Below are 26,634 nucleotides of genomic sequence, written 5' to 3'. Positions count from 1 at the left end.
TATTTATGTATAATACCTTGTTAACCCTGTAAAGCCCAAATATAGTAGTAATGTAACTGTACATATTTTACAAACACTACAAATTAAAATAATATGCCAAGAGTGAATCAAAAATGTTTCTAATTTTTAAGTTATTGGAAATTCTATAAATATATATGTATGCACCTGTGGCAGACAACATCCTTTTATTTGTATGTCTTTCGCCCATCTATCTGTTTCAGCAAGGGCAGCAGGGTAGCTTATATATGTTACTCCAGGTGTAAGTTTTCTTATATTTCACATTATCAATCAAAATGTGTAAAGTAACTACAGATAGTAAATAAATGTAGTGGAGAACAAGTACCCTTTCCATCTCTGAATAACAGAAGTAGTAGAAGAGTAGAAGTACAAATTAGGCCTACTTGAGTGAATGTAGGCCTACTTAGTTAGGCCTACTTTACACCACTGCTGATTATTTCTTATCTTGTATTTATCAATGCATTTATAGATTTAAAAACGGATGTGTTTTGTGATAGATTTATGTCCATTATGAGAGTGATAAAAAAAACATTGATAATATTCACCTGGTTGTTTGAGAAAACCGCACCAGTCAGCAAATCTGTACACGACATACGGGTTTTATCAGATGTCATGTGACCTACACTCAGCCATCTTGTGGAAAGCGAGAGAGAGAGAGAGAGAGAGCCACACAACTCGCATACAAACCTTGTGCTGTCAGAACAAGCAGAGGTAAGACAGCCAAAGTTTAATACACTAACGAAGGAAAATCGTATATTTCGGTAAAGCTCCATGTCAGAGAGTCATATTGTGACGAGCTGTTGTGCTTGGGATTGTTGTTAAACCAACATGTTTCCTTGGCCTCGCAGCACCGGGGTCCAGTGACTCAGTATGCCGCGTCCGGACCGAGTGAAGTGCGGGATGGTTAGAGGAGGAAATGTTGTTGTGGATCCAGGCTGCGTGAAGGCCGCGTGCAGCTAGTTAGCCCAACTGTTAGCATGCTAGCATTGAGGATAGGGATTAACTCCTGTGTAAAATCAGTGTTGCCTTGTTCATTTACGTAGACCATATGACAATGCGTTTTTCCTTATGGGTAACACATGTATTTCAGTGCATTATGTCTCATCTCCACGTATGACACGCACACATTGGCTACGTTGGGATATAAAGCTTATTGCTAGCTGGCGAAATGCAGAGGGCTAGCTAATGCGCTAGCATAACTACCGTTGGCTAACAGGAATACCCTGGTGTGGCACATGCAAGTAGAAAGTAACACAACTCTACTGACAACATTCAACATGACTATTAATCCACGGTCAACCTTTATACAATAGGAAATGTGTTGGCTAATGTCAGTTACGTTTGTCTTGTATAAAGCTACATTACCCATGTTAGCTGTGCATTGGTCTGGTTAGCTTGCTATTTTAGCTAACGTTAGTGATGATTTACACTTAACCTTCCCGATTGACTATTTCGGATCTTTCCAACTTTAACATGCATCAGTAGTGTTAACCAGAGTTAGCCACAATGTACTACAACACGGTGGGTCAGTGTGACTCACGGTATTTAGCTGTGTGTTTGATTTGCGTTAACGTTACACGATGTACAGAAAGTGTTAGTTAACAATCGGGACAGCTTTGAAAGAACACAGGGATCTGTCACCTTTTTCGCTGATTCAATCCATATGTCTTTTTTAAAAGTCACAACCAAACTTTTAAAGGGTATTTTTGTTTTGAACGGATTGGGTAGTTTGCGAGATAGGATCAAAAGTAATTTCTTACAAGTCGTATCTTTTTTATTCATTTAAACTTTTGTTTGTGTACTGTATTTTATCACTGGTGCATGTGCAAGTCGTGTAGGGAAATTGTCACAAATGCTTGTAACTTCAATGTAGTCATTGTATTTATTGCTTTAACCACCAAGTTACACGTGGCTTATCCTGGCTTCCATATGGTCAGTGTGTGTACTGTCGCCGTTTGTGCCCGATATTTGAACAAGCTTTGCTAAGTCATAACTCATTGTTTTCCAGTCAAACTATGAAGGAAAAGTCTTGGTAATGGATACAAATATATAAAAGAACTTCAAATCCTATTGGCAAAAAACATTTTTCGTAGTGGTTTATTTCCTAAAGGCTGCATTAGTTGTCAGTTACAGGTGTCCAGGCCCTCTTTGCAGACTGGGAGACTTCCTAAAATAGCTTTAGCAGATTGAAATTGTACACTGCTAGTGGGATGGGCTATATATCCTGAGGAGTTTTAATTCTTTAAAGCTGGTAACACAACCTTACATCTGTTTCCAAATTATATTGAGCAGAATTTTTCTATGGTAAATTAGTTGTGATAAATAATTGATTATGAAAAACCGTTATCATAAAACAACATGGTTTATATTGTATTCTTGTAGATAGTTATTGGTTGCAAGACAACACTGCAGTTAAAATGGACAATAACCTAATCTAGTTTTCCTTATATGAAAAAGATGCAAATTATTATTTTTTTAATGGTAATACATGTGCATCCCTAAAACCACACACTACTGAATTGTTAGTAAATGTTTGTTTAACAAAACAAGTTACATCATCTGTAGGATTTTTATTTTCTGTGCGATTCTTAGGTAAATTATTTACAGTGACAATGTGTACATTTCATTTCCAACCATAGTACTGCTATACTATAATGATACTAAGTGGCACTAATCCCTTTTCTTCTTTTTATATCGGTAGAACTTCGAGGAAGAATGGCCGAAACCCAGACACTTAACTTTGGACCAGAATGGTAAATGAACTGGCATAAATTCATGATTGGTCAGAATGAAATGATTTGGAAGTTGTGAAACTGGTTTTATGTAAAGTCATACATGTTCAGACATGTCTAGTGCCACCTCAGCTTTTGAAGTGTTTTCTGCTCTTCTTATGTCCCTTCTGCTTTTACCACCCTTTCTCCTTCTCTCTTTTGCAGGCTCCGTGCCTTGTCTGGAGGTGGGACCAGCGGTATTGGTGGTGGTGGTGGTGGAGGAGGTGGCTGTGGGGTTGTCTCTCCACCCCTCTCACCTGCATTGCCAAAGTATAAACTCGCAGAATATCGCTACGGAAGAGAAGAAATGTTAGCACTTTATGTAGAGGATGACAAGGTTGGTAGGCCTCCAGGTTATATTAATTATTATATAATTAAATAACTTGTCAAAGTTGTATTCCCGCCAGGATTAGATATTCATTCTCCTTGTTTTCGTCTAATTGTTTTTCTCTGCCAGATCCCCTTAGACCTTCACGATAAAGAGTTCCTGCCCATATTGCAAGAGGAGCCCTTGCCGCCCCTGGCACTCGTGTCTTTTACAGAGGAGGAACAGGTAGGTGTTCTTTAACCAGGTCTTTATCTAGGTCAGAAACAGTTCCAGACCAAGATACATATCATACTGCCCTCAGGCTAGTTGGCTTCTTATTGTCATTTCTCAGATTTGAGTTTGGCAATCTGGTTACCAAATAAAGAGCAGTCACAAAGCAGAAAGTTAAGAGTGTATCTTTTGTCCCACTATCCCTCTTTTGTGTTTGCAGAGAAATTTTTCCATGTCTGTAAACAGTTCAGCTGTACTCCGGCTGACAGGGCGTGGAAGCGGTCCGATAGTAGGGGCACCAAGAGGCCGAAGTACCTCAAGGGGTAGAGGTAAGAATTTAATTAAGATCATACCAGGATGTTTCATGTTTCCTTGCTCTTTTCAAGGATACAAAGCCATTTAGCTATTTTGCCTATGCAGTTTCAGAAGTCACAACAAGCACAGATATTTAGGAAGCCTTTGAAGAATCCTACCAGCTGGGACAAGGAGTGTAATATTAGCACTCTGTAGGTATTGTGCCTGATCAGCACACACTGCTGCAGCTGCTTGAATTGCTGATATGTCTAAAACATGGAGAAACCTGTTTGAGTTCACTCTGATGGTATCAAGAACACACACATTCAGACACCGTATTCCTCCTCAAATCCGTTTAAGCTGCATTCTGTATTTTACAGTGCTCTTCATGCTGCTAAATCTGAATGCTCAACCTACACCCCAACTCTAAAGTACTGTCAATTCTGTCACTTGTTAGCCTCGGCCGTTTTTAAAACGCATAAAAGAATAATTTGACCAGTGGGGTATTTACTAAAGTATGTTATGTTGTAGAACAAAACATGAAAACATGTATTTGGCTTTTGTAAACCACAGACCTTACTTCAGCCATCTCATAAAATGCATTGACTTGAATACGAGCAAACCAGCAATGCTAAAATGCTGACTCATTTCTGGGCTTTAGGACTCATTCCTGCACCACTCCTTTTCTTCACTTTAAATCTACCGTAATTTTCGGACTCTAAGGCGCACCTGAATATAAGCCGCAGCAGCTAAATTGAATGATGTGTACATATATAAGCCGCACTGGACTATAAGCCGCAGATGTTTTAATGTTTAATTACCATATGTAAGGGTTCGTGCACAGAGGGGATTGTCGGGAAAGAGATGGCTGTTTGAGGAAGCTCCCATTTATTAACATTTCAACAAACCAGTTGCATATTTGCATAACGTATTCAAGTGTTAGCATTTAGTGCAATAGTAGCTACAGAACATGTGCTGTGTAAACTGTACTGTATCACATAGCGTTTCAGACACACAAACTTTTCAACTTTCAAACTTAAACGGTGCGCTCCCAGCGCACGTACCGGCAGTGATCTACAGCAGTGGTTTTCAACCAGTGGTACGGGGACAAACTGTCTCGCTCTCGTAATGTCTGTCTGTCTTGCTCTCGTTCTGTCTCTCGTACCACTCTCGGTTCCACTTTTACTTTTGCGCGCTACCTGTCTCACTCTTTTCCGGCCTCCAGCTTTTCCTGCTGGAGCCCGCCGCTTAAAGGTGGGGGGCGCGGACCGGCCATAGAGCCCATAGAGTTAAAGGTGGTGGACTGTAACCTGTAAAATCCATAGATTTAGGAGGTCCCCTAGTGGCCGTTAGCTGTAAAAATCCATAGATTAGCCGCACCGTTATATAAACCGCAGGGTCGAAAAATGGGGGGAAAAGGCGCGGCTTATAGTCCGAAAATTACGGTAGTTCTCTTTACTGTTTATTGTGCATCCTTGTATAAATATGGAAAAGTACAGCATTATTTGATTTTGTGCATGGATCATGGTATTTCAGCTATATATTTATGCAGATTATTATAAAGTGAATCCACCCAATACTACTGGCTGCAGAAGGTGCTATAGACTTTCTGATGTGGAAAATCTACATATGTCTTGTGCGACCCCCTGCTGATGTTTGAACTGAATTTGGTCCTTTGACCTGACATGTTGAATATCCCACCTAAAGACTAGTTCATGCTAAGCAGTCACACCTAGTCAGTAGCTAATTAACCCTCTTAAGGTCACGTTAACTCACGTCAACCTGTGGTTGTCCTCAGGCCGGGGAAGAGGAGATGGAGGGTTTTACCAAAGAAGTTTTGATGATGTGGAAGGTTTTGGTCGTGGAGCGAGGGAGATGCATCGCTCCCAAAGCTGGGAAGAAAGGTATGAAGATGCTCATTTGTGGTGTTACGTTTAAAATAAATAGTTTTAACCGTATGCAAATGCTCAATCAATATGTTTGTAATGAGCTTACATAATGTGTTTTTTATTTATCTCACCAGGGGAGAAAGAAGGTTTGAAAAACCAGGTCGAAAAGACCCAGGTCAGTGTTAAATTCTGTTATTATCACTAATAATCAATACATGATTTATTCATTGACAAAAGCACTGACTTACCTACTTGTTGCTCTCTCTCCTCAGTTGAAGTTGTTCCAGGACATTTTCCGATGATTCCCGGTAAGTTTGCTTTTGTTTAAAATTGACCAGTGGTTTCAGATTTCTTAACTAAGTGTAAACGGCTGTGGTTGAGAGTAACAGTGATAGCTTTACTTTGAACTAACCCTCCACCCACTACTCTCTGCAGTCCGAGTCAACTATGAAGACGGTGTAACCGGCCTACCGAGGAAGCAAGACTTCACACGTTCAGAGAGTGAGAACTGGCGTTCTGCTCAGAATGGTGAGGATGATGAGGGGGGCTGGTGCCCGGCGGGGTTTCGATCGGAGAGTGAGCGGTGGTGCCCCCCGAGCCCAGGTGGGGGCAGTACTGACCCTTTAACCAATATCTCTTTATTAAAAGAAGAAGCTTTATGTTGACCTGCTGTGTTTGTTGTTTAGTTAGCTACTGATTAGGGTGCAGTCTGTAAACTGTTGTCGGGGCTGTCAAATTATTTCAGCGCGCAACAGAATATATTCGTACCTTCTGCTAACTGGAGGGATATTTTCAAGCACAACTTCTTCTTGTGTATGATGGAAAGTTTGTCAGCGTGGATATCAGCATAATATACTTCAACTAATGGCACATGTTTTATGTAAATGGGATCATTCAATGCAGGCCTAATTGTTGCCATCTTCATGAAGCAACTGTAGATTTGGGGATTATGATTGTTTCAAAATGCTACCTGTTTGTCTTTTCAGCGGAAGGGCCTCGGTCGGCAGGGTGGCGGGAACTCCCAGATCAGCGTCGTCGTTTCCCATTCGATGCCAGAGAAGACGAGCGCGGCTACAGGAGGCCGCGATCAGGCAGCGGCAGCCTGGACGACGACAGCCTGCCAGAGTGGTGTCTGGAGGACGCAGACGAGGAGGCGGGCACCTTCGACTCATCGGGGGCCTTTCTCTCACTCAAGGTTAGAGGACACCTGAGAATAAATCAATGAGTTTCTTTTGAATTAAGTATTGATTTGCTATTTATTCACACAAATGGCTCCTCCACACTATTACGGAGCAGATCATCTCTTTGGGGCCAAGTCTGAATGTTCTTTGGGATACTAGCTTTGTAGTTGCTGTAATGTTGTTCTTTTTGTGTATTCAGAAAGCTTCCAAGGAGCCAATTCTGGAGGAGGGAGAGCTGGACTTCAAACCCTTGGAAGAGTGTGAAGAAGGCCTGGAAGAGGACGACTGTCAGCTCAAAGGGACCAAAGACATTGAAACGGATGCAGAACGAAAAGGTCAGATATGTTGTTTTTCCTTACACATGGTTTCACTCCGGCGCATCAGCCCAATACAGCAGGGATTTGCATTTCCATTGCACTAAGGCTACCTGCTTCAAGGTGTGTCTTTAACTCCAATCTTTCCTTTTCATTTCCATTGAAGCCATCTAAATATAAGTAACTTTGTTTTTGAAAGGCTTTTAATATGAATATCATATGAAATTCAGAAACTCCCTCAGCAGTAACTTTACAACACTGTCATAATGAAGGTGAAATCAAATGTGATCCAGATATTTAAAAGTACAAGCAAGGATTTAGAAGATCATTTCAAATCCTAACCACAGAGATTTGGTATGAAGCTACAAAACACCTTTTTAAAAAACGTTTGTCTCTGTGACTCAAATAGTTATGTCCTCATGTTTATTGTTTAGTAATGCAACATCATCCCTCAAGAGAACTCGCATCTTTTTTTAGACAAGGCCTCCATCTCATTACTATAAATCTTTTTTTCGTTTTTTTTAATATATAGAATATTCGAGAGCATCAGAGGAGGCGTTACCTGCAGCCCCTCCGGTCTCCGAGCCTCAGTCTCGGTCCCTGATCCAGCCAAACAGAACGGAAGAGTCTGAAAGGCCGATTGAACGGCAGTCACCGCTGGAGCTGCCCCCAGAGAACTGCAAAGCCCCCCTGCACGTCCCCATGTCCAACAGCATGCGTGAATCCCTACCCATGAACCACATTTCTACAACCCTTGCAGGTGGGATTCGAGTCTTACATTTCCCCTTTTTTAAAATGACTTTTTTTTTTTTTACCATTTATCCACACCTACCAAGAAAACCACCTAATATCTAACACATGCTGTTTTTGCAGAAGTATCTGCTCCATCACCCAGCGTCCAGCTATCGCAAAAGCACATGGTGGTCCCCGCGGCGATAAAACATCCTTTGTCCTTCTCCTCGAGTTTAATGGCACCTATTGGCAGGCCCACGGCTGTGTCACACGACACAGATGAAGACGAGAGACTCAAACACTTTGAGCAGGTAAGTTGGCACATCTAACATGAAAATCTGTCAAAATCAGACTAGCCTGTATTCCACAAACAGTAGTGAGATATCTCCAACTGAATTGAAGGATCTCTTAAAATCATGTACTTATCGAAAAGGTTATTTTGTGAGTTATAACAGAGGCGTGGCTAATCTTTATTTGAATACTGTGATATGTGATACATTCCGTAGAAGACCAGAACACAATAAAGACAACCCGTGTCCACTAACACTCCAAACACCAGCAGCCATGTTACGTTTGGTCCTAACCCTTTTTTGGAGACGGGTATCTAATTTATTTTCTAAAATGTTGTCTTTCCCCCATGTTTGACTAGGAGGCAGAGAAGATGGTAGCATACCTTCAGGATAGTGTGGTGGATGATGACAGACTTACAGTAAAGACTTCAGAGAAGCCCAAACCTGTAGGCCTTCCGCTCACCAACGAGGCCGCTCTCAAATGGTTCTACAAAGACCCCCAAGGGGAGATACAGGGTGAGAGATTTGATGTGCTCAAAATGGAACCTACATTCTGTATATTTCTTTTCACAACAGCTGCAATGCCACGCCTTAATCTCTTCTGCTCCTTTTTTTGTTCTCTCTCAGGACCATTCAGCAACCCAGAGATGACGGAGTGGTTTCAGGCCGGTTACTTCACCATGTCTCTCTTGGTCAAAAGAGGGTGTGACGAGGTGTTTCAAGCACTGGGGGACATAATAAAGATATGGGGGAGAGTACCGTTCACACCTGGCCCAGCACCGCCTCCTCTACAGGTAAATGTTTGATATGTGTCCTGTTTCATTCATTATGTCCAAAGGTTTGCTTTGTTCTCAGCACTAGTTGCCAGTACTAGCCAGCAGGGGGTGTGATAGTCCACACTTTTTGCCAGTAAGATGTGTCGGGGTAATATTTCATGTACTTTTAAGACCCTTCCTCTCTTCACTTTACTTGATGCATTTTGTAAACGTTTGTTGTGATGCAATTGAGATTTTCTCTTTGAGGTGGCAACATTTACAGCTTGCAGATATAACTGCTTTCTGTTTTCTAAAGTAATTTAGTGTCTGTGTCCTCGATCCTTTTAACGATATTGGCACCCAAAGTTAAACTACTGCACACTTTAATCAGTTGTTAGGATGATCTCTATAGCAACACGGTCAAACCGATTGGTTTATTGAAGATGAAATCACTCCCTTTGAAAATTATATTTAGTAGGGACAATTGTAGCCTTGGTTGAATGGGAAAAGGCCACTATTAGCTTTTAGCACATTTGGATATGCAGTTCTAAACTCGTTTGCTTCTATCTACCTTTTGCTGTTAACGGCTATGATTGATCCTGTCTTATGTAATGCAGGCTGAAGGTGATCAGGAGAGGTTGAAGAGGCAGCAGGAGCTCACTGCTCTCAACCTCTACCAGTTGCAGCAGCTCCAATATCAATACCTCCTCAGGTACACCACTCTCACATCTAACCCAACTTTCATTCTGACAATAACAAATACACACACCTTAAACTACTTCACTTCCTGGACTTAATACAGGAATAGAGTTGATCTATGCTTCATGAATCAAAATGGCCACATAATACAATTGTAAATGATATATTACTACAACTAAATCACATGAATGCATATAGGAACTGAACATACAGTACATTATTTGTCTATAATCATGTAAACGTTTGTCTCAATGATCTCATCCATTTGTCCTCCAATGTTCAGGCAGCAGTATGCTCAGGCGCTGGCTCAGCAGAAAACTCTGAACTCGGCTCCTCTTCAACAGCAGCAGCAACACCAACAGCAGATCAACCTGCTTCTACAGCAATACCAGACCCTCAAGCTGAGGTTGGTACCCTACCTCTTAATGCATCTGCACCTGTGGTTAAGTGATTAGAAATCTTGCCTTACATGTAGTATTAGGGCTTGGACATGTACATCATTTTGCATAATGGGATGTAAGAAGTGTTGCTGCACTCGTTCAAATTGTTGGGAGTCATTTAGACGGAGCCCAACAATGTGGCTCTGTAAATTGGAAATGGCTTATCACAGTAATACAACTGTAATGCAAGAACACTTGTGAAAGGGAAAGCATTAGGAGAGTATTGGCAATATGATATATTAAGAGTATCCAGTGCATAACATTAAGGATTAGATGTGGGCCATCTAAGCTAATTTACAGATGGCCCTGAGCCCAATAGAGATTGCCCTGAAAAATGCGCGCGGACGAAATGACGCACGAAGGGTTTGGGGGGCCTCCCCCTAGAACATTTAGATTTTTGCAGGTCTTAGATGCTGTCTGGTGCAGTCTCTAGACTGAATTATAAGATGAACCACCACAATATTACAATTTCAATTGTATTCTTCATTTCACTTGTTTGTGTTTGCTCGCTTGCATGCCCTGCATAGCTATAATAAATACTTAAGTAGTTGGTCAAGACACTTTCCATCTGATGAAGGCAAATGCCTTCCCAGATGTAAAAAAGTAGAAAACATTACATGCAGCTATAACTGCCAAAACAAACATTATTTACGCTATTATGGCCCCTGTTAAAAATGATTGTAATGTTATCTACTGTAAGTTGGTCGAAGGAATGCCTCCTCATCCAGAAGCTGACCGAGCAGACCCGAGCAGCCGAGTGCATCCGCGAAGCACACACAATGGCGACGTCAGAGTTCCCGTTAGCAGGCAAATCTAAATCTCTTCGGTCAAAATGTCCGGTCAAAATAATTTCCCTTTAGCGCAATACCGCTTCAGTTGCGCCACTTATGTGACAGAGAAGAAGAGTATGTGACAGACAAGAGTAGTCCATTCTAATGTGTAACACTTAATGTGGAGAAAGAGATGTGCTGTATGGGTTGATTGTGCGTTGATCTGTTGGTAATGCCTCGGGGTTCCGGTAGGCATGTAAACAAATGCATAATGCTGCGCTATACTGTGTGGCCTCACCCGGTTGCATAGCGACACTTATTGTTTAGGTCACGGTGTCTTTTAATAAGCAGGTAGTCATATCATTAGCTAGAACTAGCTGGATCTGATCGATATGGACATAAACGCGAGTGAAGTCTAATCTGACGGGAGAGAGAGATCAGCTGCTGCTGACGAGTCGACACGCAGCTCTGCATGATCACATGCAGCGGTGAGCGGACAAAACACACACTTCAGGTTAGAATATCACACGTAGCTATTTTAATCACCTCTCAAACTACCGTAACTAGTTATAGATATGTTTAGTTTTACTGTCGGGTCACTCATTACTGGATCCGCGAGCTGCATGATACTGGTATAATCGATTGCCCGATCGGGCAACCAGCAGGTGAGGCTTCATGGCCCGAGCTAAATACTAGATGGCCCCGGGCCATCGGGCAGCCCTTAATGTCGAGCCCTGTTATCAACACATTTTTTTTTGTGACGAGGATTCACTTAAAATGCCCCAAAGGCTTCATCTCCCCATGTTTAAAGAAATACAATGATTCTCCATTTCAGGAAAAGGGTTGCTATGACAAACTGGGACTAAATCATTTTTTTGTGCGACGTATTTAATATTTATCTAAAAATAATCTTCTTTTCAAACTGGTTATCATAAGGAGTCTTGAGAAGAGTCAATAATGCCTTTAAGTGCAGCCTTATTCATGAACATGTTTTTTCAGAGCGTCGGAGAGCCCCCTCCCTCCTGTGACCCGCCCCCCGTCTGTACCCGATACTGGTTCTGTGTGGGAAATGCAGAACTCGTCCTCTCAGGCTTCCTGTACACCCAACGTTCAACAAGCTGCTCCAAACAGTGAGTTTCTGCCTTGAATATTATAATACGTTTGCTTCTTTTGTAATCGCATGATAGCAATAAAGAAATGTCTGTCGTGTTACAGCAGGTGCAATGCCTCATGTTGCATCGCACTCAACAGCGTGGGATGGCAGCAGCGTGTGGGATTTACCCATCGACTCCGTGGCTCAGGCGCCGACCATCGAGCAGATGCAACAGTTGGAGAAGTCAAAGTCGGCTAAGGTATTCCTGCTTTCTGTTGTCAGTGTGAAATGGTTTTGAAAAGGCTCATCTAACGTCATGATGAGTGTTTCCGCCAGACCAGTGCTGAGAGGGCGCCCACCCTGAGAGCTGGGGTGGTGGGGGGGGGGTGGTGGTGGTGGTGGTGGTGGTGGTGATGATGATGATGGTGGTGGTGGTGATGGTGTGACGTCACACATTTTTCTTATTCATCCGTCCCTTATAGATACTATCTCTTTACGTCTCTACGAGGCACACCCCTCCTGTCCTTGGAAGGTGCGGCGGTCTTGTGTTTTTTTTCGTCACAGGAACACACTTTGCAGGCGGCGAAGAGAATCCCACCAGACTCCTTTGCCCCTCCAACTGAGGGGCCCCTCCAACGCGTCTGCCCATTCACTTTGAATGGGGTGACGTCACGTTGCCTCGCTTTTCGCCAAACTGAATTGTGGGTAGCAGAGCGGAGCAGCCAGCGTCAGCCAATCAAATCCCGTTTATGCAAATCTGACAATTCAAGCGCTAGCCAATCAAACCGCGTGCAAGCTGGGAGAGCCAGACTGCAGTTCCTTTCCTCATATTCCAAACGAGAAATTACGGTTGCAAATCACCCGGTTTTTTACGACCACAACTATTTACTGGGATACAAACCGGAGGAACCAGGCATGGAGGGAGGTGGCAGAGACATTGGGTGAAACTGGTAGGTTTTCGCCTGTTTGGGGAGTTTATATATATATATATATGCATATGCATATATATATATATATATATATATATATATATATATATATATATATATATATATATATATATATATATATATATATATATATTGCATATATATATATATATTGCATATATATATATATAGCATATATATATATATATTGCATATATATATATATATATATAGCATATATATATATATATTGCATATATATATATATATATATTGCATATATATATATATATTGCATATATATATATATATATATATATATTGCATATATATATATATATTGCATATATATATATATATATATATATATTGCATATATATATATATATTGCATATATATATATATATATATATATATATATTGCATATATATATATTGCATATATATATATATATATATATATTGCATATATATATATATTTTGCATATATATATATATATATATATATATATTTTGCATATATATATATTGCATATATATATATATATATATATATATATATATATATATATATATATATTGCATATATATATATATATATATATATATATATTGCATATATATATATAAACTCCCCAAACAGGCGAAAACCTACCAGTTTCACCCAATGTCTCTGCCACCTCCCTCCATGCCTGGTTCCTATATATATATATGCAAGCTCGCATAAAATGCCCGTTTTTTTTTTGCTTTGTATGCCGGGGGCGGGACATTCATGTGATTGGTTGTTGGTCGCGGTGCTCGAATAAAATCCCCAAGCTTCAGACACGCCCAGCTCCAAGCTTTTTTTGAAGCTATAGTGTGGACGGGCCGTAAGGGCCTCAAATGACGGCAAGACGCCCGCCTGGCGGAAACGCTGCTCATGATTGAATGATCTTGTTTTGGAATACGAGTTGAAGTATGAGTTAAGATATAGGATTGGTCGAAAATGTTCGCTACCATAATCATTTTCTTGTATCATCCCACAGTTGGATTTGGAAAGGCGTGATTCAGAAATGAGAGCAAAAAGGGAGGAAGAGGAGAGGAAACGTCTAGAAGAGGCCTTGAGGGCACGACAGGAGGAAGAACGCAAGTGCTTGGCAGAAGAGGAGCTGGCACGGCACAAACAGGTGGAGCTTTCACACCATGTCAATCTGAAGGACTTCATTCCTTTGAGCTACTTCTTTATCCAGAGGCAATTTTCTGTGATGACTGACTGTGTTGTGATTCGTTAGGAGGAGGCATTAAGACGGGAGCGAGAGCAAGATGAGGCACAACGCAGGCAGAAAGAGGAAGAGGAGAGAATGGCACAAGAGGAAGCTCTCCGTAGATTAGAAGAGAGGAGGAGGGAAGAGGAGGAGAGAAGGAAACGAGAAGAGTTCCTTCGCAAACAGGTAAAGAAAACATGTCACACACTTCCTACCTCCTTTCTGGATTGATGAAATCTCTCCCTAAATAGAAAGGTGTTCTCCTCTTCTCAGGAGGATGAGCGCAGAAAGCAGGAGGAACAAGAAGCACTGAGGAGGCGTGAGGAGGAGAAGCGAGCAGAGGAAGAGGCAGCAGCTGCTGCGGCTGTTTTAGCACAACAACAACTGGAGGAGCAGAAGAGGAGAGAGCAGGAGGCCCAGAGGCAGCAGGAGCAGCAGAGACAGAGGCAGCAGCAGCAGGAGGCGCTCAGGAGGCTGCAGCAGCAGCAGCAGCAGCAGCAGCTCGCTCAGATGAAGGTAACGGCACAGAGGATGCAAAATGGACAGAACAAAATATAAACAAGGTCATTAAATACATGGTCCTGCTCTGCAGCTTCCGTCCTCCTCAAAGTGGGGCCAGCAGTCGTCGGTCAGCGCTGTGAACCAGAACCAGAGCGCCCTGTCGCTGGCAGAGATCCAGAAACTGGAAGAGGAGAGAGAACGACAGACGCGAGACGAGGTAAAGACGGCAGCCATTTCCTTTTCATCTCTCCAAGTGTTGTTTTTACGCACACTAACTCGTGTCCTATTTATCCCTCCTCCCCCCCACAGCAGCGACGTCAGCAGCAGGAGATGCTGAAGCTCCAGCAGCAGCAGGCCCTGCATCTGGCTCAGCAGCCCCAGGCCAAGATGTCTAGCTGGGGCAGTGTGGCCACACAGCCGGCTGCCACCAAGTCGCTGCTGGAGATTCAGAGGGAGGAAGCCCAGCAGATGAAACAGCGGCAGGAGCAGCCGCCACCACAGCCACAGCAACAGCAGCAGCAGCAACAGCAGCAGCAACAACAACAACAACAACAGCAGCCACAGCAGCAGCCGCAACCACAGCCCATCGTCCCACAGCAGAGCCGCAGTCAAAACAAAACTGTAAGAGACCAATTTTGCTCTTTGTCTTATCAGCTAAAGGAGGGTAGTAGAAAAAATTACGTGTCCAAAATATTTGTTTTGTAACTAACGTTTGGTTATGAAAGCTTGGTTACTCTGAGCAGCTTCTTAATATAAGAAATAGCTGCTTAAGAGACAGAATAGCCACTATTTCACTACACAGATCTCATAGAAATTGAAATGATCATCAAAAAGATTTAATATTTTTAATAACCAAGTATTTTGCAAAATAAATAAAAGGGCCAGAGGCCAGCATAACATTTATCCTCATATCTTTTTGTAATAGATCATTATTTCAGGATTTATTTGAATACAAATGCCAGACTTAGGAAAGGAACACCTTGGGTTTAAAGAAATTGTGATGTGCATTTTGTTACGTTTGTATGAGCCAATCACTGTCAGTAACATTGCCTTGCTCTCTTCACAGACGTCGTCTCTGAGTAGCTCAGTTTGGGGCTCCATGAACACGAGCCCCTCCACTAACTGGGGCTCGGACTCCAGCAGCATCTGGGGCGACACAAACAACTCTAACTTGGGCTTCTGGGATGAGGCTGTGAAAGAGGCCGTGCAGCAACCGCCTCCAACCAAGAAAGCCAGCACGCAGAAAAACAACAAAGGCAACGCCAACCTCAGGTATTTAATAAGAAGGCCAAAAAGAACCTTCGTGAGTCACAACCTCCTGCATGACTAACCATGTATGGATATGAGTAATACACAGATCCTAATGACTTCCTTTTGTCTTCCTCCTGCCTTTTTGTGTACACGTTAAGTAACTCTGTGAGTGGGCGGGTCAATAAGAAAGCCGAAGAGGAGGAGGAGAAGTTGGTAAAGTTGTTTCAAGGGGTCAATAAGAGCCAGCAGGACTCCTTCATGCAATGGTGTGAGCAAACCCTGCACACCCTCAACACGGCCAACAATTTGGATGGTGAGACTTTCAAAATATACTTTCAACGGCAGTCCACCTACAACTATTGGAAAAACCATTCCTTGAAGCCAAACTCACAAATATTCTCCGTCTGTCTCCCTGCCAGTTCCCACGTTTGCTTCCTTCCTGAAAGAAGTGGACTCTCCGTATGAGGTGCACGACTACGTCCGGGCCTATCTGGGGGACACTCCCGAGGCCAAGGACTTTGCCAAGCAGTTCATCGAACGACGTGCCAAACAGAACGCTAACCAACAGAAACCGGCACCGCAGAACCAACAGCAAGCCCTCAAGCAGCAGCAGCAGCAGCAGCAGCAGCAGCAGGTGAGCCAGACTGAAACTGATGGTCTTGTGTTCACAAATAGAGTCTGTCCCTCTTGCTGCCCCAAAAATAGATTGTACTATGGGTTATTTCTGACTTACATGATCAGAGCAACATACCTCTGACGTAGTTTTGCTGTCATTCTCCATCAGCCACAACTGTTATTTACATTTCACCCAGTGACTCCCTCCCTACGTCACCCCCTTGGATCAGCCCCAAAATATGTAATTGCGCCGCTTATTCCTTGTTACCTAATGGGAATGAAAACCAAACACGTCCATGTGTTCCTCTTGTATAAGCGATCTGGATGCGTATCATATACTTTGATAACGTGTTAACAGGGCAATCTTTTGGTGTGTATCACTAATCGAATTTGCACCACAATGTTTCCGTTTTCTCCTGTGTCATCCGATGGCAGGAATGTTGTGTTTGTATTCATTGTACGATTAAATCACTCTCCATATAACTGGAATAATCATCAACCCAGCTCGGTCTATGTGCATAATCGTCATCATCATTTTTTGCTGCCACCACATTAAGTAAAGTGGTAACATCTCGCCCAGAGCTTCAGTCTTTTTAAATGTGCATGTCTGTCCGTCCAGCAGGATTCTGTATGGGGTGGATCATCGTCGGTGTATCAGTCCAACCATACGAGCGCCCAGCAGCAACGCTTTGAGACCGTCACCTCAGGGAAAAAGAAAAAGAAGCAGAAGATGGTCCGCGCAGACCCCAGCCTCCTAGGTAAGAGCTAACACCAGTGTGCTACATCTGAGAAACCTGCCGACGTGTCATTGCTAACTCACTTTTTTTCTTGTTCAGGTTTTTCTGTGAATGCCTCATCTGAGAGACTGAATATGGGAGAGATTGAGACTTTGGAGGACTTTTAAGGGACTGCAGCCAAGCAAACCCCACTGACTGTTTCCGTTTTGAACAGCAGCCGTTTTACCCGAACCCCCTCTGACACTGCCCCCCCCGACTGCTTCCACAACATTCACCTTTTTATTTTCAGTTTCACATTTATCAGATGTACTCTGGTAATCCCTCTTTAAATTTCAGATTGTGAACCAACAGTCATCTCTTGAGGCAGGGTGTGTTTTTCCTTTGGCTTTCGGACCTATAATCTGATGATATGGACTGGAGCAAAGTGGCCAGTGAAACATCCGACCAGCCCAGAGCAACTTGAGTTTCTGGAAAAAGTCTGCTGGAGCATTGATGTCTGTTGGGCTTCAGCTAGTAGTTCCCGGATCGTGTCCTAAAATTCAAAGTGACTTCAAATTTCCAATTTGGCCTCCATTTAATAGGATTTTTTTTTTTTAAATGTGTGGATATATGGGAAGGGTGGTTGGGGTATAATGGGAAAGGTTAGAGATTATATCCTTTGTTTTATTTATTGAAAGTTTTGTCCCTTCACTTTAATCCCCTCCTTCTCTTTCCCCTCCCTGTTTTCTGCTGGGTGTTCATGGGTAATGACGGCAAAAGTAGAGCCCAAGGATTCGTGGCCACTAATGTCCTGTTTTAAGGACATATAAAAAAGTTCCAAGTAGTTATCTATTTCTTGTAAAATACTAGGCTGTTTAAAGAATAAACTTTCAATTCTGCATCTGTATTATAATATATGAAAAAGAACTGCTGGAGTCATACTTTTTTTTTTATTGTGGTATGAAACAATAAAACGGTCTTATGTGTGGGCTGTTCACACCTCTGTCTGATCTATTCAGAAAACAACACACTTGTGCAGTATTCATTCAATTCACCCACACTCACTCTCACACTGACACATTTGAAAGAGTCGCAAAGGTATAGAGGAAATGAAAAGCTGTAAATAGAATAGATTGAAGCCGGCTATCAGCGTTCACAGTGGTAATAGACTAAAGATCATTTAAATCCCTCTAAAAGAAATCATTTTTTTAATGAGTAATTTTATGTAACATGCGTTGGTCACAGTGAATTGCTACATATATTCTGCTGACTGTTATTTCCATCTTTCAGTTATGTTTGTGTGAACAGACCCAATGCAGAAGATTAACTGCCAAATCAGTCCCTTGGTTTTTTTAGACTAATTGCTCTAGCTGAAAGACACCCTTGACTTAATCCTAGATCACAAGTTAAAGCTAGTACATTACTTAAAGTACCATTGGGAATCTGTACCTCAATTTAATGGCAAATATTGTAATATATACTTCACGTCTTTTCTTATAACAGCTACAGTAATGTTCATGGGATGTAAGCTGACCGTTTCTGTAGCCTGATCCCACGCTGAAGACAAGTTATTTAAAATCCTACAACTTTAATATGTTTATCTGTCTCTTCTGAGCTCCCCAACTTTTTAGAAATGCTATACTCATTTTGCAGGAGCACCCCTTTAAAATATTGTTGCATTAGCAGGGCTGTACCGAATACTTCAAACCTTGGAAACTTTCATAACTTTGACATTTAAATTCTGCGCAACTTCTTTCTTATTTGGTTATTCATTCTACTTAAATGTGGTTCTTTGCACAGGTGCAGATAAAGACTATGAATAATAATATCACAAGTTTTAGATTACAGTTGTGGCTGAGTAGGATTGTTTCTCACTTGTGTAAACCAACAATTTCGATGAACTCTAAAGCATAGTACAGTACAAAAGTCGAATCTATAGAAAAAAATATCCGGTATCTTTAACGACATTCACAAAATGTTATTTCTTATATATTGTCGTTCATTCCATATTTGTTGGCGTTAACCCTTTTAAAGGAAAATAAACACACGTTTCACTGCGCTCACCCTCTAGCTTGCCGCATGCACTGACGAGTTATGTTCATTTAAAAGTTCATTCCAAATACACACTTTTTAAAATGGCAATGGAAGATGACGACAGACATTTAAAGCTTTATTCCAACATCTAAATATAAGCTTTCAATGTAAAAAAGAAAGTGACATTCAGTTCAACCCAATGCGTCAGTTACGCTAATCCAATAATATAATGCAGTCATTCTATCTCTTGTTTTCTTTTGAAACTGCACATTTCTGCTGATAAAACCTTTTGGATTTTTGTTACTTTTAGATCTCAATACTTCCATCACTGCCATCTTTTTCTTTGCTGAGATCTTTGTGATGTGACCTGGTCAAGGTCAGCGGTTGCCGAATGTTTACACCGAACACCCAGCTATGTAGCCGGAGTAGTGTGGAGTGGGTGGGCCCTGCGATGATGTGCTCACAAAGTCCACACTGTCCAGACAGTCCTGTGCACACCTAGTCCCACCCCTTCTCTCACCCCTCAGTAGCCTACCTCTCCCCCTGCTGCGCTCTCCTGTACTCTTCTCTTGCTCCTCTTCCAGGGTCAGCCACTCTTGAAGTTCGAGGAGTTCTGGAAAAACGCACATCTTGTCCCTCGCAGCCACCATGATTCACAGCAGCAGCATCCGCAGATTCCTCCTCCTGGTGCTCCTCGGCCTCTTGGTAGCCTTTGTACACACAGGTAAACCACTTTTTGAGTCTGATTGATATGTGTATTTTGTCTTTGTGGTTGGCTGACAGGTTTGCAGCCTTAACTGTGTATGCTACAACTAATTATGGTAAAAGAAGAAAGAAGAAGACCTGAGTCTGATTTATTGAAAGAAAAAAAACGAACAAACAACATCAAAACATTTTTAGTATAAGGTTTGATATTCTTAGCCTCTATCGTTGTTTAGGGTGACTCATGGGCTGGGTTTGCGCCCCTGTAGGTATCAAATCAAAGATGTGTGTGTACGTGTCATTTTTGCTCTCTTTTTCCACAAACACACACAAACAAATACACACACACACACGTTCACAGGCCTGGATGTGTGAGCGTGCAGCCCGATGTAAATGATGCAGTTGTTGAGACTCTTTGAGACTCTGAGCTGTGAAAGCTGCTCTTTGACAAACAGGATGATTCAGTGGCTTTCATGATCCCTGATGTTCATACAAACTCAAATAGCTGCCGCCCTCTGACTCCAGCTATGAGGTTGAAGTGGTTCTATGCAATATCCGTTCGAGGTAGTGAAACGTCAACATATGTGGAATGTATTTCATGTATGTAGAGATATTTGGGAGAGAGTAGTAAGAAGCAGATTCATGTGTTCATCTCTTAATATTTATTCACATCAACTGGTTTTCTGCACAAGTGCTATTTAAAGAACACGTTCATATTTAAAGGAACATTTCCAATTTTCAAAATACATATTATTCTTGTGAGTCAACAAAATAATGACTACTAAATCCAAACACTAGTGATCAAATTAAAATATGTGATGTCACATTTGAGGATATTTTCCATATAAAATGGATTAGGAAATATGTTATAGATGACACAGAGCACCCAGGGGAATGTTCTGAGTTAATGGGGATTTTATTTCACAAATAAGAACAGTATCAATAAAAAAAGTTATCAGAAAAAAAAAACAATTAAAAAATGTATCGTTGATGGAGCAGATCCAGACGTTATACTTGATGACATCACAAGTTTTATATTACTCCCTGGCTTTGAGATAGAATAGCTAACATTCAGAAAATGAGATGTTACTCTCCCCGCCCATGCAGAACCCGTGTTTCCCTTTAAGATTTGAGAGATCAGCCCTGTCACTGGGTCTTTCACTTTCACTTACTGTATTTTTCTGTTCCTTTTTGCAACATCTCTCAAATATACTTGAAAAAAAGCGTACACTGTAGCAGGGCTCTCAGGCCCAAAGGTCACAGTAAAGGTTGAGAGGGCAAAGTCGAGCATGTCCACCCTGTCCAGTGAAAAAAATACATTACTGTCCCCTTGTGCCAAAAAGAAAGTCTTTGTGCCAAACACAATGTCAGCGTTTCTAACATTGAGGTGCCATGACCTGCCTTCACCTTTCTAAAAATATATTGTATTCTTTGTTGGCTTTGTACAATTTAATGTGAAACTGTGTTTTTAATGTCTCACACTCTTTAAACACAGCCAAGTGAAATGTTTTTAAGGATGACAATGTTCTGCTTCACATGGAGTCTACACTGCAGCTGCTTCTTATCTGTCTGTTGTTGAAATGTAGAGTATGTGATGATTTCAACTAGAGCCAGCAATCTTGACGACATCAACAACCAATCCAGTGACTAAACCAGAATAACATCTGAGCATTGTACTACAATACAGAGAAGGGTTCATCACTAGTTTTGTAACCTAATTCTTCCTTATTTCATACATATTTTACAACGGAAAATCCCCTAAAAGTGAAAAAAAGGTGAAGCAAGGACACATAAGTCCATCTATATCATGTTTGAGCTGCGTCCTCCGCGGTTTAAGTTGCTTGGCCAGGTTGTCTTTCACACACACGTATGCACGTTTTGTCATCTCTCTGGCTGGTGTGAAATCCTGACTGAAGAGGTCTACCAACAAATGGCCTTCTGTGTTTTCAGTGTCTGAAATTAACCTCCCTTACAGTCTGCCAGGCTTTTATGAGTCTAGACTCAGAGTCTTGCGTATAGAGGGTTCTTGATTGACACTTAGTCATCTTTAAAAGGTGTGACTCAAAAAGTTTGCAATGATTCCTAAGCAAAGGTAATCCTTACCGTATCCTGGGGGATACCTGTGTAGTGGTGATACATGAAAAAGGAAAAGCTAAATTGTGATATGATAAAAAAATAGGTTTATAGACAATTAAAATGCAAATAAGATTACACACTTTGTGGGAAACTAATCTTTAATAAATATACAATTACTAAGCTGCCATACCTGTGTAAAAAATTAAGCAATGTGTTGCAGTAGAACACAATAGTAGCTAAGCTAGCAACAAAATAGTTACCTAAAAGTAACGGATACTCATTTTTCCAAAAGGTACGAGATACAAATTTAGCAAAATAACTAATTGATCAATTGTAAGCTAGAAATAATGGGAAAAACAGTTAGCTAAAAACAATGAATTAACAGTTAGCAACTGTTAGCTTAAAGTGGTGGAGAATAGTTAGCTAAAAAGTAATGAATGAAGAAAAAAGTTAGCTATAGATAAACAGTTAGCAAAAGTTAGCTAGAAGTGAGGGATAAACAGTTAGCAACAGTTAGCTAAAAGTGAGGGATACACAGTTAGTAACAGTTACTAGAAGGGAGGGATACACAGTTTGCTACAGGTAGCTAGAAGTGAGAGATACAGTTTGCTACAGGTAGCTAGAAGTGAGGAATAAACAGTTAGCAACAGATAGCTAGAAGTGAAGAATACACAATTAGAAACAGGTAGCTTACGTAAATGGATAAGAAGTAGGCCTACATTAAAAAAAAGAAGAATAATTAGTTACAATTATTCATAATAAAATATAAACATGGCCTATTAAACCCATAGTGACACACAACTTGATGGATGATGAAAATGATGATGAAGGGGTAATTGATGATGAAGGTAGATAAGCTGTGGGGTACATCAGCCAAAAAGGTTTCCACTGACCGAGTAGCTAGTTGTCAGCTGACCAGGATTATGTTTTTTTTCCTTGAGGCCTCAGTTATGTTAATGCTTTAAACAGAAATTGCAAGCTTGAGTGAACTCCTTCGTGTGGAAACAAACAGCAACGGAAAACATCATGTTATTATTTTTGCCTTCCTATTAAATCAAGCTGTCCAGAGGGCACAGCCTTTTACACACAGGGGCTATTTAATAAACAAGTTTGTTTGACATCCCGTACCCAGCCGGTGCCGGTTTGGGCCTGGCCGGTTGTTACTGGTTGAAGCCCGCCGCCCTCCATGGCCGCACAAGCTGCCTTTTGTGCCCTCGGCTGAAGGCCTCATTGATGGCTGAGCTGGCCAGAGGCCCGGGCCTCCAAACCTCCAGCCAGCAACAGGACAGGAAGCTGCACACGACTCAGTCAACACAGCAGCATCAAAATACTCACATCAGAAGAGCATATCAGAATTATACCGCAGCTAACATGCTTATGTTTTAAACTTAAAAGATTTTATCATATGGACGTGAAATAAGATACTAAGACTCTCCTTTGACAATGGCAGAAGAAAAAGAGGAAGAAAGATGTGAAGCAGGGTAAAGTTTACCAAAGGTGTCAGAGGCTACAAAGTATTTTTATGTTAAATAAACTGAGTGTAAATATGTTTTGGATTATGGTTTTGTTTATGTGTAGAGTTGAGGATAGGTTAAGAGAATCAGTGAGTGTGTGGGTTTTTTGTGGGGAGGTGAAGATGACATTTTCCCCTGTTCCTCTCGATTTCAAAAGAAAAGCTATACAGCTGTCAGTTACCATAAAGATGTCTACGACAATCGTTATTTTGGTGGTTTGTCAGCACTAAGTCGTGTTAGGAAACAGAAATGTGGCCCAGAAAGCAACCTTGTTTCTTTGGCTACTGCATAGGTGTGAAAAGTCTCAGGGTAACTTCATGCTCAGATGGGAAGAATGTCAGAGGACAATTTGGGATGGAAAGAGAAGAGAGGATAATTGGCACAGAGAGTTGTACACGAGCTGAGCCTCATGCACAAACAACTGCCTCTCCTGCTAAAGCAAAACATATCGGGCGACTGTGGCTGTGAGGGAGTGCGGTCGTCTTTCAACCAGAAGGTTGTGGGTTCGATCCCAGCCCATGCAGTCAACATCTCGATGTATCCTTGGGCAAGATACTTAACCCTGAGTTGCTCCCGATGGCATGGCCAACGGTGTGTGAATGTGTATGAATGTTAGGTCCTATAGAGTAAGGTACACTGCTCTGTATGAATGGGTGTGAATGGGTGAATGACATGTAGTATGTAAAAGCGCTTTGAGGGGTCTTAAAGACTGGATAAAGCGCTATATAAGTACAGTCCATTTACCAGTCCATCTACTACTCCGTTTGGATCATTACGGTTTAAGGATTTGTTTAGACAATAGACAAACTTTGTTGAAACCTTGAAATATTTTAAAAGGCAACCGTAGCTTAAACGGTCAAAATGTTCATCCTCTACAAAGACATCCTTATGCGTAAGCCCGCGTAAGCCTCAGCCGTTAGCCCAGTGAGACAGAGAGAGGCTGTTGGGGTGATTACAGACGGGGCCATGTGTGCAGCCCTGCATCCCAGACGCCTCCACATCCAGAAAATAGTCAAATAGAGTCATTAGCAAAGCTGTTTGCGTCGTCAGTGAAATTATTACCACTAGAAAACATACAGTAAAATGATACTGCACACGGATTAAGTAACTGCTTGTAGATCAGCCATGCTTAAGATATGGTTGAGATAGTGTTTGAATGGGGTATTATCAACAGTACATGGCAGTTAGCACTCCCTGAGTTTGGAAAAACAGACAGTAGTACCAGCATGGTTGCAAAGCATTGGACTGCTGTGAATAGGGACGTCATCAAAATATATTTTAGCCCATTGAAAAGATTGTCAGTTTACATGAACACTATATTTAAAATATTTTCACTGCTTCACATTGCTGTGACAGTTTGTTCAATTCGTGAGATCAGCAATATCTGGTCAAAGCCACCAGACTCCTTCAACAAAAAAGGTAATTTTAACTCAAAGAACAAAGGAGATGCTGGTAAACTGCTGCTTCAATTAGTTAGTTTTAGTTAGACAATCAATTCCCATTTTTGTGATGTAAAAATACTATTAGCAAAAGTATGGGCCTTTCTTTAGGGAGCTTGAATACAATCTGCTGCTATCCCCGTCTACAGAAGTACACAAGCTCCCATGTCTTCTCTCTGTTTTTCCAAATGATGGTCATGATGGCCCCCATATACTGTTGGTACTGACCATGGGTAATGACGTCATTAAACGCTATTTTAAAGAATCTAAACATCCCTTTTAAAACAAGCACAAGTGGAATTTAGTTTTCCTTTTGGTCTGCAGAGACAGTTGCAGACTTATCAATCAGAGACACCCAGGACACCACGTCAGGAGAACCACCCAGTGACGTGACCACCAAAGACCCTAACCATGACACGACGGAGCAGTCCTTCACCTTCGACTACGAGGACAACACACACTCTCCGGACCTGCTCGACGAACAATGTAAAAATCATCACTTTATACACCAAATGTATTTCAATTATATGTAAACAAATGATTAAAACCATGTGTTTGTGTGTGCAGGGGTGCTGGGGCCAGGGGCCATCACAGCCATTGTTATAGCCGTCTTCTTAGGAGCTTCTGTCCTCCTCGCCCTCATCGTCATCACACTCAGAAAGTTCACCGCCTCCTAGAGTGAAATATCCCCATCTTGTGTGCATGTGTTTGTGTGTGTTTGTATGTTCTCTTTTCCCCTCTCATCTCAGTCTCTCAACTCTTTTTTGCAGATATGAGTTGTGTCTTTTGCTTCCCTGTAGATGCTATAAATGGTGGCAGGTCCCGTGACTGACTTACAGATATCTTTCTATAAACACACTTTAAATGTTCCTCAACATGTCCACTTTTACTGCAGGTATAATGTTAGAAACTGGCTGGCTCTTCCAGTGGAAATCATAGCATGTCCATGTCATTCACTTTGTTTTCCCTCTTGATCTTGCATATGCTCTAAAGGGGCTTTAATGTTGTGGGCTGTCTATTTGTACATGAGGTGTGTGTGTGTGCTTTCGTCAGTGTCTGTGTTGTACTTTTTTCCTTCAAAAAGAAAGATACACATGAGGTTTGTTTAGTCTTAAACAATAATTATGCCAAAATCATGTCTTAAAATGTCCCTTGGTGTCACCCTTATACAAGTTTGTATTGCACCATTTACAAACATTTGTAGAATCCAAATAAGAAAATATTTAAGAGAGGCTTCTTCGGTGAATGTAAACAGGGTAGTTTGGTTGTTGGTTTGTGCCTGCAGGCCAAATGTTAAGTTCGAATGTGGATGAATTTGTGATTTTTTGTCATGATTTCAATTGCAGGGGTTTGGAAATTATTTTAGAAACAATGTTACCTTTTTATTTACGCCTAAGAGTCCTCAGCCATACAAATGGATAATGCAATGGTAATATCACTGCCAAATCATTTTGTGATATTTAAGTTAAATAAATAAATCAGATGCCAAACGTCCTTGACTATTGTGTTTGTTTGTTTTTTACACATAAATACTCTAAATCCACACATTGAACTGTATAATATATGCAAAATAAACACACAATCTTTTCACAAAAGATGACGAAGTGCCTGTGCAGCATTGTTTTTGTATTTGACATGCTCATAATCTCTTTATTCTAATGTTTATCATCAATATGTAAAAATGCTGCAACGTTTGTTTATTAAAAACGATTTGTATTTCAAACGGTTTACTTACAGAAGCCCCAGGCCTCAGTTCAGTCACTCACAACAGTAGGTGGCAGTATAGCTGCCAGCTTCATGTGCATGAAAAGGGTTTTGGCTTTCCAA

General features: G+C 41.3%; 2 protein-coding genes across 7 annotated transcripts; both read left to right on the top strand.

The window, feature by feature from the left end:
* The first annotated feature begins 631 nt into the window (after positions 1-631).
* gigyf2 (GRB10 interacting GYF protein 2) lies at positions 632-18,068 on the top strand. Of its 6 annotated transcripts, none has more exons than XM_079649196.1 (29): positions 632-729; positions 2,720-2,771; positions 2,955-3,126; positions 3,247-3,342; positions 3,548-3,656; positions 5,420-5,525; positions 5,645-5,685; positions 5,783-5,818; positions 5,946-6,038; positions 6,497-6,705; positions 6,891-7,026; positions 7,538-7,765; positions 7,879-8,048; positions 8,387-8,543; positions 8,655-8,821; positions 9,400-9,494; positions 9,765-9,887; positions 11,691-11,821; positions 11,943-12,043; positions 13,741-13,881; positions 13,987-14,145; positions 14,233-14,475; positions 14,552-14,677; positions 14,770-15,081; positions 15,527-15,732; positions 15,870-16,024; positions 16,131-16,345; positions 16,949-17,084; positions 17,163-18,068. In XM_079649196.1, the coding sequence occupies exons 2-29, from the start codon at positions 2,734-2,736 to the stop codon at positions 17,228-17,230; spliced, it is 3,969 nt and encodes a 1,322-aa protein (XP_079505322.1). In that variant the 5' UTR covers positions 632-729; positions 2,720-2,733; the 3' UTR covers positions 17,231-18,068. The 6 variants fall into 6 exon arrangements, with proteins under 6 accessions (XP_079505322.1, XP_079505321.1, XP_079505323.1 ...); XM_079649195.1 differs by having other exon boundaries at positions 5,946-6,113; XM_079649197.1 differs by having other exon boundaries at positions 5,946-6,113; positions 16,946-17,084.
* Positions 18,069-19,590: 1,522 nt separating this feature from the next.
* snorc (secondary ossification center associated regulator of chondrocyte maturation) lies at positions 19,591-26,301 on the top strand. Its single transcript, XM_079651518.1, has 3 exons — positions 19,591-19,800; positions 25,132-25,293; positions 25,375-26,301. Exons 1-3 carry the CDS (start codon positions 19,725-19,727, stop codon positions 25,482-25,484), a joined length of 348 nt encoding a protein of 115 aa, XP_079507644.1. The 5' UTR covers positions 19,591-19,724; the 3' UTR covers positions 25,485-26,301.
* The last annotated feature ends 333 nt before the right edge of the window (positions 26,302-26,634 follow it).

The sequence above is a fragment of the Notothenia rossii genome (genome assembly GCF_949606895.1).
Source record: "Notothenia rossii genome assembly, chromosome: 9".
NCBI classification, from domain to species: Eukaryota; Metazoa; Chordata; class Actinopteri; order Perciformes; family Nototheniidae; genus Notothenia; species Notothenia rossii.
This window is presented reverse-complemented; position numbering and strand designations above follow the sequence as displayed.

Excerpts from the sequence above, each read along its gene's own strand:
- snorc (XM_079651518.1), top strand. The coding sequence starts at position 19,725 with ATGATTCACAGCAGCAGCATCCGCAGATTCCTCCTCCTGGTGCTCCTC. Across the intron at positions 19,801-25,131 it reads GGTAGCCTTTGTACACACAG|AGACAGTTGCAGACTTATCA; the intron begins GTAAACCACTTT and ends TTTGGTCTGCAG. Across the intron at positions 25,294-25,374 it reads GGACCTGCTCGACGAACAAT|GGGTGCTGGGGCCAGGGGCC; the intron begins GTAAAAATCATC and ends TTGTGTGTGCAG.
- gigyf2 (XM_079649192.1), top strand. The coding sequence starts at position 2,734 with ATGGCCGAAACCCAGACACTTAACTTTGGACCAGAATG. Across the intron at positions 7,766-7,878 it reads CATTTCTACAACCCTTGCAG|AAGTATCTGCTCCATCACCC; the intron begins GTGGGATTCGAG and ends CTGTTTTTGCAG. Across the intron at positions 14,678-14,769 it reads AACGACAGACGCGAGACGAG|CAGCGACGTCAGCAGCAGGA; the intron begins GTAAAGACGGCA and ends TCCCCCCCACAG.